This window comes from Coenobita brevimanus, chromosome 8 (genome assembly GCF_032717465.1).
Source record: "Coenobita brevimanus isolate Jiangsu-jjx chromosome 8, ASM3271746v2, whole genome shotgun sequence".
NCBI classification, from domain to species: domain Eukaryota; kingdom Metazoa; phylum Arthropoda; class Malacostraca; order Decapoda; family Coenobitidae; genus Coenobita; species Coenobita brevimanus.
This window is the reverse complement of record NC_136961.1, coordinates 6,258,958-6,275,873: the sequence shown is the minus strand read 5'-3', so window position 1 is coordinate 6,275,873 and position 16,916 is coordinate 6,258,958. Positions and strand designations below refer to the sequence as shown.

The 16,916-nt window shown below is 41.8% G+C and overlaps 1 protein-coding gene across 1 annotated transcript in view; it reads right to left on the bottom strand.

Moving 5' to 3' along the window:
• LOC145406333 (alpha-(1,3)-fucosyltransferase C-like) overlaps window positions 1-16,916 on the bottom strand; it is a 250,582-nt gene that overhangs the window by 21,288 nt on the left and 212,378 nt on the right. The window contains exon 8 of the mRNA XM_080277497.1: window positions 14,355-14,513. Within this exon, the coding sequence (XP_080133623.1) occupies window positions 14,355-14,513 (159 nt within the window). The remainder of the gene's footprint in view (window positions 1-14,354; window positions 14,514-16,916) is intronic.

The window sequence follows — 16,916 nt, the reverse complement described above, 5'->3', positions numbered from 1 at the left end:
TTCACCAAGCCTTGCAGCTCCCCGTCGTCTTCATTTAACAACACAGCATCATCTGCAGTCAACAGTACAGGGACTTTTCACACACTTCCCTCTCTCATTAGGGCGGCTCCAACATTCACTGCCCAACCTTTTATCTCTTTCCTAACCCCATCCATATACAGATTGAACAACCATGGATACGTGACACATCCCTGGTTCAATCCAACATTCAAATAAAAAAATCACTTAGTTGCTGTCCACAAGCACTGCAACAGTGGCACCCTCATACATACTCTACACGGCATTCATCAACTTCTCATTTACTTCATACATTCTTAATATGTTCCACAATCATTGTCTATCCAGCCTGTCATATTCTTACTCCAAATCCATGAAGGCCACACACAACTTCTTTCCCTTCTCTAGAAACTTTTCCACTAAAGACCTAGGAATGAATATCTGATCTACACCACATCTTCCCTTCCTAAAACCTCCCTGTTCATCTCCAGCTAAGTCCTCTGTTATTTCCCTCTGTCAATAAGCATCCAACCATATATTTTTCCTATTACACTAAGAAGACCTACCCCTACCCCTGGGGGTAGGTTTTTTTTCAAGAATACTCCCCCAGTATCCCTGCTTGTCGTAAAAGGCGACTTAAAGAATTGGCGGAGGGTTATTGCCCCTCCCCGGAAAACAACTAACTAAAAAAATGAACAACAAGCCTCGGACAAGGACTGACCAAACGATGACGACTCAGGACCGGACAAAGGACTTAGTAATGGGTACAAGGAATGTAAGAGGAGCGAATGATGAGGTGAAAGAGAAAGAGATTGTCCAGGTGCTTGAGGGTGCGAAAATGGATGTATGTGGAATAACTGAAACAAAATGGGGAGGAGAAAGTGTGAGAGAATGGGAGTATGGATGGGGTATATGTGCAGGAGTAGGTGAGAATGAGAGGGCAAAGGAAGGAGTATGTATAGTTGTGAGTAAAAGATGGAAGAAGAGAATAAGACAGTATGGATCAGTTGGGTCAAGGATTGTGTGGGTAAAGTTGAAAGTTGGAATACAAATGTGGGCGATTGTGTGTGTGTATGCGCCAACGCAAGATCGTGCTAGAAGAGTGAGAGAATAGTTCTGGACAAATGTAGAAGTGTGCATGGAAAAGTTTGGAAGAAATGAGAGTGTTTTTGATCAGTGATATGAATAGTAAAGTTAGGAATGTGAAGGTGGATGGAAGGGTTGGTGAGTGGGGTGTGACTGCTGAGATAGATGAGAATGGGAGTGCGTTAGTGGACATTTGTGCTGGGAGGGGGTTGGTGATAGCCAATACCCTCTTCAGGCATAAAATGATCCACAGGTATACATGGCGAGTGATGAGAAGGGTGGGTGGTGAACTGAACGAAAGGAAGGCAGTGATTGATTATGTGTGTGTGGATGAAAGGATGCAAAGATGTGTAATGAATGCAAGAGCTTATAGAGGTTGGGGGAGTGGACTTTCTGACCACTACTTGGTGGTGGCCAGAATTAGGATTCAAGTAAGATGGAGGAATAGAAGAAGGGAAAGACGAGAGGAAGGAGTAGTTGCAAGGAGAGTGGAAAGGTTACAAGAGGATGAGAAAAAGGCAGAGTATAAGAGAGAAGTGGAGGAACGATTGGGCAAATATGAATTGGAGCAGATGGGAGACATGGAAGGTGTGTGTAAGATATTTACAGAAGAAATATGTGCAGCATGTGATGTGGTGTGTGGAAGGAAGAGAAGACGGAGGGGTGTGCAAGGAACAGCGTGGTGGACTGAAGAGGTGAGACAGGCTGTGGCACAAAAGAAGAAAGCATACAATGAATGGATGAGAAATAGGGGCGTGGAAGAAGTTGAGAGGCGGAAGAGAGAGTTGTATGTAGAAAGAAAGAGAGAGGTGAAAAGATTAGTAAGAGAGAGTAAGAAGAGAGTGGATGAGGAATTTGGAAGGAATTTAAGTGTAAAGTGGATGGACTGTAAGAAAATGTTCTGGAAAGAGGTGAAAAGAGTAAGACATGGTGGAAGTGAAGTTAACATGGGAGTGAAAGATAAAAATGGTAGATTACTAGTGGAGAAGGGAGAAAAAGTGAGCAGATGGAGAGAACACTTTAAGGAATTGTTGAACATAGAGGATGGAAGTAATGCGAGTATAAGTGGCTGGGGAATGGCTGGGAGAAGGAGGGAGGTGAGAAAAGAGAAAGAAATCAGTAGGATAGAAGTTGTGGAAGCAATAAAGAAAGTTAAATCGGGGAAAGCCCCAGGAATTGATGGAGTGTGTGGTGAAATGCTGAAGCATGGGGGAGAGGTAGTAGTAGAATGGATGTGGAAGATGTGCAGATTGGTCTGGGAGGAAGGTAGAGTCCCGGAGGATTGGAAGTCAAGTATAATTACTCCCTTGTACAAAGGAAAAAGGGTAAAAGAAGTGTGTGGTAATCATAGGGGCATGTATCTTCTTAGTATAATAGGAAAAGTGTATGGTAGGATACTTATTGACAGAGTTAGAGAAAGAACAAAGAAATTAGTTGGAGAAGAACAGGGACACTTTAGGAAGGGAAGAGGTTGTGTAGATCAGATATTCATTCTTAGATCTTTAGTGGAAAAGTTTCTAGAGAAGGGAAAGAAGTTGTATGTGGTTTTCATGGATTTGGAGAAAGCGTATGACAGGGTGGATAGACAAGGATTGTGGAAAGTGTTAAGAATATATGGAGTAGATGGGAAGTTTTTGAATGCGTGAAGAGTATGTATGATGATGCGAAGGCTGCAGTGCATATGGATGATGAACTAAGTGAATTTTTCTCTTTGAAAGTTGGGTTGATACAGGAATGTGTCATTTCTCCATGGTTGTTCAATCTGTACATGGATGGGGTAATACAAGAGGTACAAGGTAGGGTAGTGGATGTTGGAGTGGCCCTGGTGAGAGAGGATAGTGTTTGGAAACTCCCTGTACTGTTGTTTGCATATGATACTGTGTTGTTGAGTGAAGACGAAGGGGAGCTGCAAGGCTTGGTGGATGAGTTTGGAAGAGTGCGTAAGAAACGGAATCTAAAGGTGAATGTAGGGAAGAGTAAAGTGATGGTCTTTGAGAGAGGTGAAGTCAGTGAATGTCCAGCGAGGTTGGATGGTGAGGAATTGGAAAATATGAGTACGTTTAAGTACTTGGGTAGTGTGATGAGTAAGGATGGAGGTTTGGAGGGTGAAGTGCTTGAAAGGGTACAGCAGGGAAGAAAGGTTGCTGGTTCTTTGAAAGCAGTGATAAGAAACAGGGAAGTGAGCATGGAAGTGAAAAAGTTACTACATGACAGTATTGTGAAACCAACTCTAACGTATGGAAGTGAAGCTTGGACGTTGTTGGAAGGACACAAGTCAAGAGTGAGAGCAGTGGAAATGAGTTATTTAAGAGAAGCCTGTGGAGTCACATGGAGAGACACGCTGACGAATGTGGATATAAAGAAGCCTTGTGGTGTGGATGTGGATGTGATAGGAAGCGTTATGAGGAACACACTGAGGTGGTTTGGCCATGTGGAGAGGATGGAGGGTGAAAGACTGACGAAGAGAGTGTATGTGAGTGAGGTGGAGGGGAGAAGAGGGAGGAGGAGGCCGAGGATGAGATGGAGGGATGGGGTGGAGAGGTATATGAGACAGGGGGGTGTGAGTTGGGAGCAGGGCAGTGAAATGGCGGGGGACAGGGCGACTTGGAGGCGATTTGTTTGTGGCCACCCCAAACGGGATTGAGGCGTCTGGCAATAGATAGATAGATAGACTAAGAAGACAAATTCCCTTGTGATTCCCACACACTTCTTTTTCCCCTTTTCCATTGTTCAGGGGAATAATTATATCTGACTTCCAATCCTCCTGGACTTTACCTTCCTTTCAGGCCAATCTGCACATTTTCCACAACCATTGTACTACTATCTCTCCCCCATGCTTCAGCATTTCTCCACACACTCCATCACTTCCTGGGGCTTTCCCCATTTTGACTTGTTTCATTATTTTCACAACTTCCATCCTACTGATTTCTTCCTGTTTTCTCATATCCCTCCTTCTCCCAGGCATTCCCAAGCCACTTATACTCCCATTACTTCCATTCTCTATGTTCATTAACCCGCTGCATGCCAGTGCCGTTTTGAAGCGGTATGACATAATGCCGTAGCCAGTGCCAGTGCCGTTCTAAAACGGTCCAAAATAAAAAACTTCACTGTGACTGCATTTTTCAAGATTCGCAGGTAAAAATTGGCAGGCATGTAAGGTAACTGTTCCTCTACCCTCTCCCAGGCTGTCAAGGCTATACACTCACTCGCTCCCCCTCCCCACGCTCGCTCTGCCTCACTCTGCCTGTGTACCTCACCCAGTGCTCTACATAGTGAAGGCATTTTGTAAATATATTCATGTAAGTGTAAGTTGTAAATATTTTCTTGTAAGTGTAAGGACTATATAGTGAAGTCAAGTTGTAAATACCTTCTTGTAAATGCCAGGACTGTACGTAATAAAGTCAGGTTGTACCTGGCTGAATCGGTAGAGAGGCAGCTTGCAGTCCTAATGGACTCAGGATCGAATCTCGGCTGGGGCAGGGAACAGTTTAAGGATTTGAATTTCCTAAAAGCAGACTTTCCTGATCTACCAGATAACCTGCCGACATGTCGTAAAAGTACCCCCGCCAATACCAATACACCAGTCCTGTATGAGACAGCCCTAGCATGTATTCAATATGGACGGTGGGTGTTAGCGCCGAAGTGGTGACATGTGGAGGTGTAGGAGAACTACTGGGCCTTGGGATAGGCAACTGCCCCCAAGAAATAGGCCCTGAGCCTTTGCCCAGAGTCGGACACATTAAAAAAAAAAAAAAAAAAGTGTAAGATAATGCATTCACAGTGAAAAAGACACGCAAATTGTGATAGATGCTGAAGTAATAAGTGAACAGAAAAGTGTGCTGAACATTGCTATACCTTCCTAGCATAACTACCTGAGTATACCTTACATAGAAAACGGCTTTCTCTCACGTACGTGGTGAGCGTGAGAGAGCTGCTATACCTGTACACGAGTATGCAGGACTAAATAAAACTCATTTCCGAGCCTCGGTGAGCATTTTAATGGCGATATTCGTTGTTTCCACATCAAAATCTATCATTTTAGCCCCCCAAAAAAAGGTCAAAAAATGGCCGGCACTGGGGTGACCCAGAGCCAGCATGTGGCGGGTTAAATCCTTAAAGTGTTCTCTCCATCTGCTCACTTTTTCTTCCTTATCCACCAGCAATCTACCATTTTATCTTTCGCTCCCCAACTAACCCTTTTAACACCCTGTCTAAATCTCATTACCTCTTTCCAGAACACTTTCTTACATTCCCTCCACTTTACATTCAGATTCTTTAAAAATTCCTCATCTGCTCTCTTCTTATTCTCTCTTGCTAATCTTTTTACCTCTCTCTTCCTCTCTACATACAACACTGTCTTCCTTCTCTCAACTTCCTCCACACCCCTGTTTCTCATCCACTCACTCTATCCTTTCTTCTCTTGTCCCACAGCCTGTCTCACCTCTTCATTCCACGACGCTGTTCCTTGCACCCCCCTTTCGTCTTCTCTTCACCCTGTACATCACCTCTAATGCTGCACAGATTTCTTCTGTGGATATCTTGCACACACCTTCCACGTTCCCCATCTGCTCCAAATCATGCCTACCCAATCGCTCCTTCAGTTCTCTCATATATTCTGCCATTTTTCCATCCTCATGAACCCTTTACAACCCTCTTGTATGAACTACTTCCTCCTGTCCTTCCCTTCTTCTATTCCTCCATTTCAATTGGACCATGATTCTTATCACCACCAAGTGGTGGTCAGAGAGTCCACTCCCCTCAACCTCTATATGCTCCTGCGTCTATTACAAACTTTCACATTCTATCACCCACACTCACATAATCAGTCATTGCCTTCTGTTCATTCAGGCTTAGTGACAATTAGAAATATGTAAATTTTGAATTACCATAAAAAGGAGTTATGATTTAAAAAAAAAAAGATAGTAAAATCATACCTTTTGGCAACACAAAGCACAAACACTCACACCGCACAAAATAACACATCATTATATATATATATATATATATATATATATATATATATATATATATATATATATATATATATATATATATATATATATATATATATAACAAAATGAATGTGGCAAATACTTTTAACATAATTCGAATTTTCGGCCCACCTCAGGCCATCATTAGGTATCACAATAATCCCATACAGTCAGCACAGACTTGATGAAAAGAAGCCAGGACTTTATTAAAACAAAAGTAAATAAAAGGAAGTAAAATCAACCCTCCTCTCCGTGTAAAAGCTCAAAAAGAAATTCCACGAACCCCTCAGGGAAGACCCAAAGTAACCTACTGAAACCACCAACTTAAACAACACTTGTCTGTTCGAACACTAAACTTAAAGCCCCGAAACTGACGCAAACAAACCAAAACCACCTATAGGTTCGAACAGAGAATCCATTAAGTACTATTAGCTACATTAATTTCAGGTCTATACTTTTCTATTAGTAATTTTTCTCCTAGTAAAGCATCAGCTGAATTACTGAATTTAGTTACTGCCTGAAAATCATTGCAAGAGAAAAGGTGGTCGTGGGTTAATGAATGCTCTCTAATAGCTGAAAATGCCATCTGATGCAAAAATTGTCCTGTTCTGTAGCTCTTTCCTCTATGTTCAGATATTCCAATTCTGAATGAACGACTTGTTCATCCAATATACACAGCCTTACAACTAGGACATATAAATTTGTAAACAACATCCGAACACAGAGGTGTAGGCACTCTATCTTTGTGACTGAAAAAATTCTTTATCTTAAAGTCATTAGTAAGTTTAATCCTGAAACTTACAGACGGAAAACTGTTTTTTAATTCTTTAAGTACCAGATTGCGAAACTGATAACTGATTTTTCCATAGAAAGGCATTTCAACATATTTAACAAATTTTTTCACCTCACAACATACAGATTTACTTTTTAGTTTAGTATAAAGCAAAAGACTCTAAATACTTATCATATATGTGTATCTGATAATTATTGTTCAGAAAATAATCCCTAAGTTTAAGAAATTGTTCATGCAAAGTTATAAAATTCGAAGAAACATTGTATGACCTATTCAGTAAAGTTCTAATGGAATTAATTTTGTACATCATCGGACAAAAACTGTACCAATTGAAGCCTTGATCTGTAAAAGCTGATTTTCTATGTAGCCCTGTTACTAGTCCTTCATTACTTTTAGCAATTTTTATGTCTAAAAATGATACTCTTCCATTATTTTCTAATTCACACGTCAACCTTACATTTTTACCACATTCATTTGGTTACTGCTTTGATAGTTGCGATGTCCAAGATCGCCTGCAGATGTCTTACTTGGTGTGTGTGTGTGTGTGGGTGGGTGGGTGGGTGGGTATATTGTATATATAGATAGATAGATAGATAGATATACAGTGCAGAGTTTTGCTGATGTCTGTAAGCGTCGTGCTTTGAGAGTAAATGTAGAAAAGAGTAAATTGATGGTTATTTAGAGAGAAGAGGACTCCCAGTGCGATGTAGCAGTGAATGGAGAGCGACTGGAATTGATGAGTGAGTTCAAATACCTGGGTACAGTGATAGAAAAGAGGCAAAAATGTGCAAAAGAAGTTGAAAGTAGAGTGACACAAGAAAGGAAAGTAGCTGGTGCAATGGAGGCCTTGATAAGAAACAGAGGCTTGAGTGTTGCGACTGGACGAGGATTACATGCAGGAGTGTTAGTGGCAACTTTAACATATGGATGTGAGACTATGGTGTGGCATGAAAATGAAAAGTCAAGAGTGAGAGCAGTGGAGATGAGACTGCTGAGGAATGTATATGGAGTACAGAGGGTGGATAGGATACGAAATAATGTGATTCGTGAAAGATGCGGAGTGAGGAAGTCGGTAGACACCAGAATCGAAGAGAGTGTACTGAGATGGTATGGTCATGTGGAGAGAATGGATAACTTTAGAGTGGTGAAAAAGGTATATCTAAGCGAATTCGAAGGAGGGAGGAGGCAAGGTAGGCCAAGGAGAAGGTGGAGAGATATGGTGGATGAATGTGTGAGGAAGAGAGGTTTCGAGGTCGGTGAGGCCATGGAACTGAAAGGAGATCGAGCTGGCTGGATGAATGTTGTGAGAAGTGCATGATCAGGGATTTTGGCACCCCTTTTTAACATGGCAGCGGCTGGATTGACTCTGTCGGATACGATTATGTGAAGCTACAGAACGTGGTGAATGTTTTTTGCGTATCCGATAGAGCCAGGATTCCAGGGGCTTCAGTGATGAGTGAATGGAAGCGTGGCCCATTGGACTGCGCAAATTTGGGCTGTCTGGACATTGCTACTCCTCACTCTGCCCTAGGGTGGGAAAGGAGGTCCGGATGATGATGATGATGATGATGATGATATGTGTGTGTGTGTGTGTACCGTGTGAATATATATATATATAGATATATATATATATATATATATATATATATATATATATATATATATATATATATATAAGGTATTTTATGAGGACCTTAGTGTAGAAAGGGAGTATCAGCAAAAATACTGTCTTAAGTCATGGCCACCAGCATGTTCCTTTGCCCCCAAACTATCGCTCTGGCCACATACGTAATGGGTTTCCACACTCTAAGATATGCAATCAAATAAAGATACGCTCCACACTCGGGCACTGGAGCACCAGCGTCCTGGAGTCCTCCTGTCCCTCCTTTTCCCCCCACCATCATTGCAGCCAATCAACAGTCTAGCCTGCAGGCGAGCTCCCTGTATTAGTAAGTAAGGTAATAATTTTTTGTGTTCTTTTGGTTACAAAGGAGAATACATATAGAAAAACTGTATACTGTAGATATTTTACCATACGGGTTTAATGACAGACTGGACCTTATGGTTAATGGTGCATCCTTCTTGGTCGTGTATGTGAGTGTTGATATTGCGTAAGTATCGTCGTTCCCTCCCCTGCATCCTCCATATCCTTCTTTTGAGAACATTACCTTAACTTTATTCAAATTCTTTTCAACCATACATAGTTCCATATCTTGGATATTGTTGTATTGTTTTTTCGTATTGTTTTTTAAAATCGACACCATGCTTTCATGCATCGGCCTCAGACACCTAATGGAGGCACTCCATGCTGCTTGATCGCTGACAGCCTCCCTATTCAGTCCCATATCCCTGAGGTCACACTCTGTGACCTTGTCCTAGGTCTTCTTAAGTCTGTCTCTCGCAACCCTACCCCGACATTCACGCTTCTTGCCTTCCGCACCCAATTGTCATCCTCTATCCTCCCAGCTGACTGAAATATCTCAGTCTACCCCTCCTCATCACAACACCAATACACCCCAGTCCCATCCTTCCTTTCAACTCTACAGTCGCAATTCCCGCCAGGCCTCGCAGTTAAGTCGCACTACAGTCCATCTAATCATTGTTATTTCTGTGCATTTGAGTATACAAATATTCTCTTCCTTTATTGCCAGGTCGCACTATCATACAGCATTATACTCCTAACACATGCCGATTAGAAGGATCCCTTAGCACAGAGGGAAAGCCCTCTCAGTGTCAGGAGAGACAACAGATCACTGAACTTCCCATCACTCCTTACCCTAGTCACGCCTCCTGCACAAAACATGTTCTTCAAATAACTCTTTCACACACTCAAAACACTCAACAGCAAGATCAATTATTTCACGCCTAACAGTCTGTAGATCCTCAACACACCACACACACGAAACCACGAATATCTCGCAGTCTACCTGTAATACCGCTACATCTCTTATGTATCCACTTATCATACACAGGGCACAAGCTGGAGTTACTTCCCACTCCCTTGTGGCAAATTGCACATGACCACATTCCTTCTCCTTTGACAGTGCCGCCACCAACCTTAGATATCAGTACTTTTGTTTTATTCTCATTTACTCTCAAACCCATGAACCCCACTGCGTCTCTCCATTTCCTAAATCTTTTCTCCACCGCTCTTTCATTCTCTACAATCAACATCAATTCATCAGCATACGATATCTCCTACTTGTCCCATGGGAGTCCATTTCTGAAGAATGTTTCATGCAGAATGACAAACAATAAGGGACTCTAGACTAACCCCAGATGCACATCAACATTCACGGAAAACTGGATTACTCAAATCTCCATTCACTCCCACCTGGGTGTGAGCACCCGCAAACATGGCCATAACCACTCTAACCAGCCACTCCTTGATTCCAAACTTTCCCATTGCCCACTTCACTTCTTCCCTAGTGCTGTCAAAAGCCTTCTAAAAAAAAAAAAAAAAGTGCACCTACCTTTCCTTTCCTATATGTTGTTCCTGAAGCTGTCGGACAGTGGTTTCTTTGCCTGGCATAAACTCAATCTGCATCTCATCAGTATTCACTCTTTCCCTTACCATATTTCCTAGGAATCTCTCCATTACCTTCATGATCTGGCCCACAAGTTTTATGCCTCTATAATTTCCTTCCTCCAGGGCATCACCTTTCGTCTTTTTCAAATAATTATACAATTACACTCTTCAGTTAGTCATCTGGGACAATACTCTCATAATCAAATCATTAACTAAACCCAGTCCTGTATCTCCTTAGACCTTCAACACTTCAGTAGTCAGCCCAGACGCACCCGCTGCCTTCTCCAGCTGCACTCTGCCTATTGCCATGATCACAGTAGCATCAATCAAAGCCCATGGCCCGAACACTGGATCCGCTGACTGGAAACCTTCCCTGTTTCGGTCAAACTCATCATTCAGTAACCGGTTATAATGCTTTCTCCAAGCGTCCTTAGTATCCTCAACGTCCACCACTGCCTTTCCATCATCACCTATGAAATCGCTGTTCTTCCTTTTCATCTCATTACCCACCTTAAATGCCATATTCTTCCTTTCAACGCTCTTTAGACTATCCAGTAAAAGTCTCTGAGACTCAGATTTTGTTCTGTATTCCTCCATTCTAGCCTTATGCTTGACACGCAAGTATTCCTCTTTCTTATTACCTCTTTTTCATTCCCGGAAAAGTTTTTTTTTTTTTTCCCTCCATAACTGCAGCCTCTACACCCTCATCCCACCACCATGTTACCTTATGTCTTGGAGGATCTCTTGTCCTTGCACATACTGAATCAGTTACTCTCAAGAGATTGTTCGTGACAGCTCTGTACTGTTCATGAATACTTCTGTCAACAGCTCCCTCTTCAGTAACCACTCTACTCATCTCGCAGTAGGAGGCATCCCTTACTGCTTGATTTTTCATCCCCCATATTTTTCGCCTGGTTGCATAGGTCTTCTTCACGACCTGCTCCTTAAACATCATGTATCGGCCGTGGCCTTCCTTAGGGAGTCGGGGCTGTTCGGCCAGACTGCCTAGGGAACTACTACTACTACTATTACACCATGCCACATATCTGTAATCTATGTTCTGCACACACTCTTTGCTCCCTATAAGTTATTCCTTCACCGACCTCCTATCTGCCCTCTTGATCAGGAAATAGTGAATCTGACTACTATTTCCTCAAGACTAGTGCGTAATAACATGCTCACTCTTTTTCCAAAAATACATATTGCACACAATCTTATTCATTGCCTCCCTAAATTTGTGTATCCTTTCCCCTACCACATTCCTCGTGTCACACTCTCATCCTCCACGGACCCCTTCATATCGTTCAGCTGTGTTACCCACATGGCCATTCATGTGCCTACCAAAACTGCTATCTCACTAACCCCGATACCATCAGCCACACATATATCCATTCCTGAAGCTATCGTTTCCTGCATCATTCAAACCAACCTGTTGATCATACGCTGATATAACTGAGAACATGAGTTTACCGAACAATATTTTCAATGCTGTAATAGCTGCAGTCTCTCCTGGCAATCATTCTACTTGACCCACCAGTACCTGACTTCCTGTACGTATTCAACATCCATCCTCCTCCTGCTCATCGTCTCCACTATTTCCTCTGTTCTACCCTTGAAACTAGCCATATTCCTTAATGCCACTCTGAACTCACTGAGTAATTTCATATCCACAGGTTCGTAACTTTTCCTGTGCAATTTTTTGCTATAAATCAGGTAAAATAAAAGAGGCAAACCATAAGCCCCACAAACCCACAGGGACACCCTCCAAGTGTGACCGCCCCCCATTAGTACCCTAAGTACTAATTATAGGTAGTGTCACTGATGTTAAGGAATAGGAACAGACATGGGGACAGGAGCAGGAGCACGACTCACCTGAAGTTGTCATAATAGACAGTGTCGTTGTTGTTTTGTGACGGGGACAGGGATGGGAACAGGGGCAGGGGCGCGATTCATTTTTTTTTTTTTTTTTTTTTTTAAGGCAATGAATGGAGGAAGGAAAAACAAAGGAAATAAAAATAAAAAGTCCATGTACCGAAAGGCATCCTCCATTCATAAAATATCTATAACAACTGCATTTAAATAAAAGTGGATTAAATGTTTGTGGGAAGGAACTCCATGGAAATGAATTCCAGAGAGTAGTAGTTCTGTGGATATATGAATTTTGATAAGCGGAGGTTCTGCATTGCGGGAGAGAGAGTGTGAGTTCATGGGCGTTCCCAGCTGCCCGAGTATTTCAGGAGAAAATGTGAAGGGGAGGCACAATTGAAGCATGTTCGTCAGAGCACTTACGGTAAAAATATCGGCAAAACAATGTTAAAGCTGCAACATCTCTACGTACTGATAATGGAGGAAGATCCTGCATAATGGCAGGATTATTGATTAATCTGATGGATTTATTTTCAGTTTTGTCCAAATGCCTCAATACAACCGCTCCATATCCACTCCACAATTGCGAACAGTATTCGATCTGAGAACGAACATCTATCTATATACCTAGGTTGCTTCCCCCAAGGAAAGGGAGGTAGCCGAGACAGGACAACACACTCCCCATTTACTCATCCATTCAAACACATTCATTCGCATCTTAGCCCCAAAGGGCAGAAGGGACAGATCCTCACCGCATCAGACATCACGAGGGTCAACTGCACAGTGTAATCAGTGACATCCGCAGCAGGGCCCAACAGCAGAGCTGGTTTACCCCTGCCACATCACAATAGACCCATCCCCTTACTCGCACCTGACCTGATTAGCTGATCATACCAAATGCAGGAGAATATCCCCTCAGGGCTGCGTCATCATTTATTCATTCACAATTTCTCTCCATTTATTTCTGTCACGCACAGCCACTCTTCCTTGCTCTACAGACATCCCTCGAACATGACTTCTGCAAATTGTTACCAACTGCTCATCAGTGAAGAATTCACGAACTTTGTACAGAAGTCCCATTTTTTTGGAAACATTTTTAGCGAGGGATTTAACATAAACTGTCCAGCTTAGGTTTGTGTTCAGCGTGACACCTAGGATATCAATTGTAGTTGATTAATTTTAGAGAGGCCCTGGTTCAGAGAAACTGCTGTGTTTTGGGGGGAATTTATAATATCAGATTGTGTAAAGGAGGTACTAAGTGTGAAAAAACTATGAAGTGTTGAGTCATCAGGATTAAAGTGTATTAGGTTATGAGTGACAGATAGGAGGTCATTTATATAAATGATAAAGAGGGCTGGGGCCAAAACTGATCCCTGAGGTACTCCAGCATTTATGGAATGAAACTAGGAATAAATTCCATTTACCATGACCCGTATTGTTCTATTATGAAGGTAAGAAGAAATTAAAGGAACCAGTGATGCAAGGCCATAGTGTGACATCTTAGACCCGGTGCCATACTCTGTCAAATGCATTTGAAATATCAAGTGCTATTGTGTGTGTTTCACCATGTTGGTCTCTTGTTTTGTTAATCTGATTATAAGGAGTATCGTTGGTGTTAAAGGACAGAGACTGGGGCAGGACCACGATTCACCTAAAGCAGTCATACAATGTCACTGATGTTAAGGGAAAGGAACAGAGATAGGGGCAGGGGAAAGTCCACGAGTCACCTAAAGTACTCATTATAAACAAAATCGTTGTTTATAAGGGACAAGGACAGGGTAAGGACACGAACTACCACTCTCTTGAAGTAAGGGACAAGGACAAGGTAAGGACACGAACTACCACTCTCTTGAAGTACTCATTTTAAACAGTGTCGTTGGCATTGAGGAACAGGGACAGGGTAACGGACAGGGATAAGGCGACGACTCACATAAAGTACTAATCATGAGCAGTGTCTTTGTTGTTAAAGGAGAGGGACAGGAATAAGGACAGGAACAGGACCACCAGTAACCTAAAGTACTCATTATGGGCAGTGTCGGTAGTGTTAAGTGACAGGAACAGAGACAGGGACAGGGACAGGGCCACGACTCACCTGAAGTACTCATTATATGCAGTGTCGTTGGTGTTGAGGTAAAGCAGGTAGTCTGCGAGGCTCTTGGCGCTTGGGAAGCTGAGGGCATCGATGTAGGAGTGAGGGGGTGCATGTACCGAGTAGTTTCCCAGACCATAGACCACCGGCACTACATCCAACCTGAGGGTACGGTAGATCACGCAAGGTAAGACCAAGTGCAGTTTAGCCAGGTCACATCAGATCAATACAGGCAGGTTACAGATCAGTCAGGTTAGGTTACAAAATGCAAGGTACAGTCCAATCAAGTTAGGTACAGGCAGGGTACAGGTCAGTTAGGTCAGGTCACTACAGGTAGGCTGCAGTTAAGTTAGGTCAGGTCAGGTAACTACTGGCATTTACACTTCAATGAAATTAGGTCATTACAGGTAGGGTACAGTTCAGTACGATCAAGTCAACAGAGGAAGGGTACAGTTTTAAAAAATCAGGTCACTACAGGCATGGTTCAGTTCAAGCGAGCAAAAAAGTATTGCTAAGAGCAAAATTTTGCCTACTGTCCCTCCTAGCAGTATATCCTGCTTTTCTTGACTAACATTTCCGTCTCAAACGTTCTGCAGTATCTCCCTTCTCATATCTGATGTGTGCTTCATAATTCATGTAGCATTATTTATCACCACCTCCGGTAAACGTGTGCCAAAGAACCTTTGACTGACATGAAGATTAGTTTGTCTGAAAAAAAAAAAAAAAAATCACGAATAATTGCATCAGGTTGAAAACATTTGTCAGTCTTGGCTATTAATGCTAATATACGAGAAGGTAAAAGATCTTTTAAGAATATTCTCATACCATATTATAAATAATATCATAATGTTTAAAGGGAATTTTGATAAAATTTTAATCACTTATATGCGTGACTAACTTTTGACTGATTATTCTCAAAACCGACTTCTGCGTTGGTGCCATACTCTCAACCCATCCATCAAAAGTTGGCTTAAATTGAATGAGAATATTGTCATATGAATTACTGTTCTCCAATCAATAGGTTAAGCCCATGGGTGACCCATTACTTCGTAATTAGATTTGGTTAACATCAGATCAACACAAAATAATTGAGGATGATAGTGCACTTGAAATCGGTTAGTAACGCACCTACTACTCGTTCACCTAATTCCATAGTCTGCCAACGACAAAGTAAGGTTTAGATGCCTTGGAATATTAAAAATCCCAGAGTTTCAACTTCAGTCGTAGCTAGACGAACTCCTGAGGACTTTCAATCTTCCTCCTAGCCAACACTAGCCAGTCCCCACTATAATCATGCAGTATCAATCATCCAAAAAATTCTCTGCTGTGGCCAAAACTTGGATGGCTTACAGGCTCATGCAATGAACATTCGTTATATGCGAGGACAGAGTTTCTTTCCAATTGAGAACTGGAAATTGGCAATCAAATAAGTTTGCACAATAATTTGGTAAAACAGATTTCTGCAGATTGATTGTGGGTTTTATTACCATTGTAGCAGAACTGTGCCAGTGGCCAATGAATTAACCCAAGTGTCATTTTACTACAGAATTCTTTTATAGGCTGGAGGTAGATACCTTTACTTGCAATATTTTCAATAAATTACTTTGAAATTGCAACTGGATGGAGTCTCGCTTTCACAAATAACAGTATGCCTCCCACATTTTGTCAAAGGTTTCATTGCTGTTAATATCATACCTTAGTAGACCAACGTCTCTTTGTTATTCAGCCATGATTATGCTTTGCCATTTACACCTATAACATAGATTTTGACAAGAACATGAACCTGTAAATCAGAAAAATGGTTTCACAGAATATGCACACTATGGAAAAAGCTATGACATTTGAACCTCTTTGATGTGCAGAATTTTCTTTACTTGTGTCATTTTGAGAAGAGTTCATGATTCCTAAACTGCCTCATATGTTCGTCTCACGTCCTTTTTTCTTTTTTCTGAAAGTATGATCTGCAGACGGCCATCACAAACAAGGCCAATGAGTTCATAAGATGACCATCGTTTAAGAATTATGCTCGCTACTAGTATAAATATTTCCATACATGAACAACTTCTGACCTTTCCTGTACCCCCTACCCCCGCCCACCAAAAATTTATTTAGATACAGTATAAACTAAAGCCATTGCTGAAAAAAAAAAATGTTCCCTTCTGTGATTCTGTTGTTTATACCTGAAATCAAAATGTTACTTGTTTTCTCTTTGCAGCACTGGATCATCTTTTTGTACTTCTCCAGCAGCTCTTCTGACCAGGCTGCTCATTTATATTATGTGTAACATTTTATCTTATCCAGGAGAATCTAGGTTAGGCTATGTTTGTTTTCATAGGAACAGGTTAAGGTTAGTTTGTTACTCAGCTGGCTTAATCAGTTAGGGAATGTTAGGTTGAGACAGGTTAAGGCAAGTTATAGCAAAGAGAAAAAAAAAAAAAGAATGGCGATTATCTTCGGAAATTCAAACTTAGCGTGAGGTACAAAAGTGGTATACTCGTACAGAACGGCTATCTACGACCTTGCTCACACCACACCATTGTTCCCAAGTGACTAGTAATTAGACTC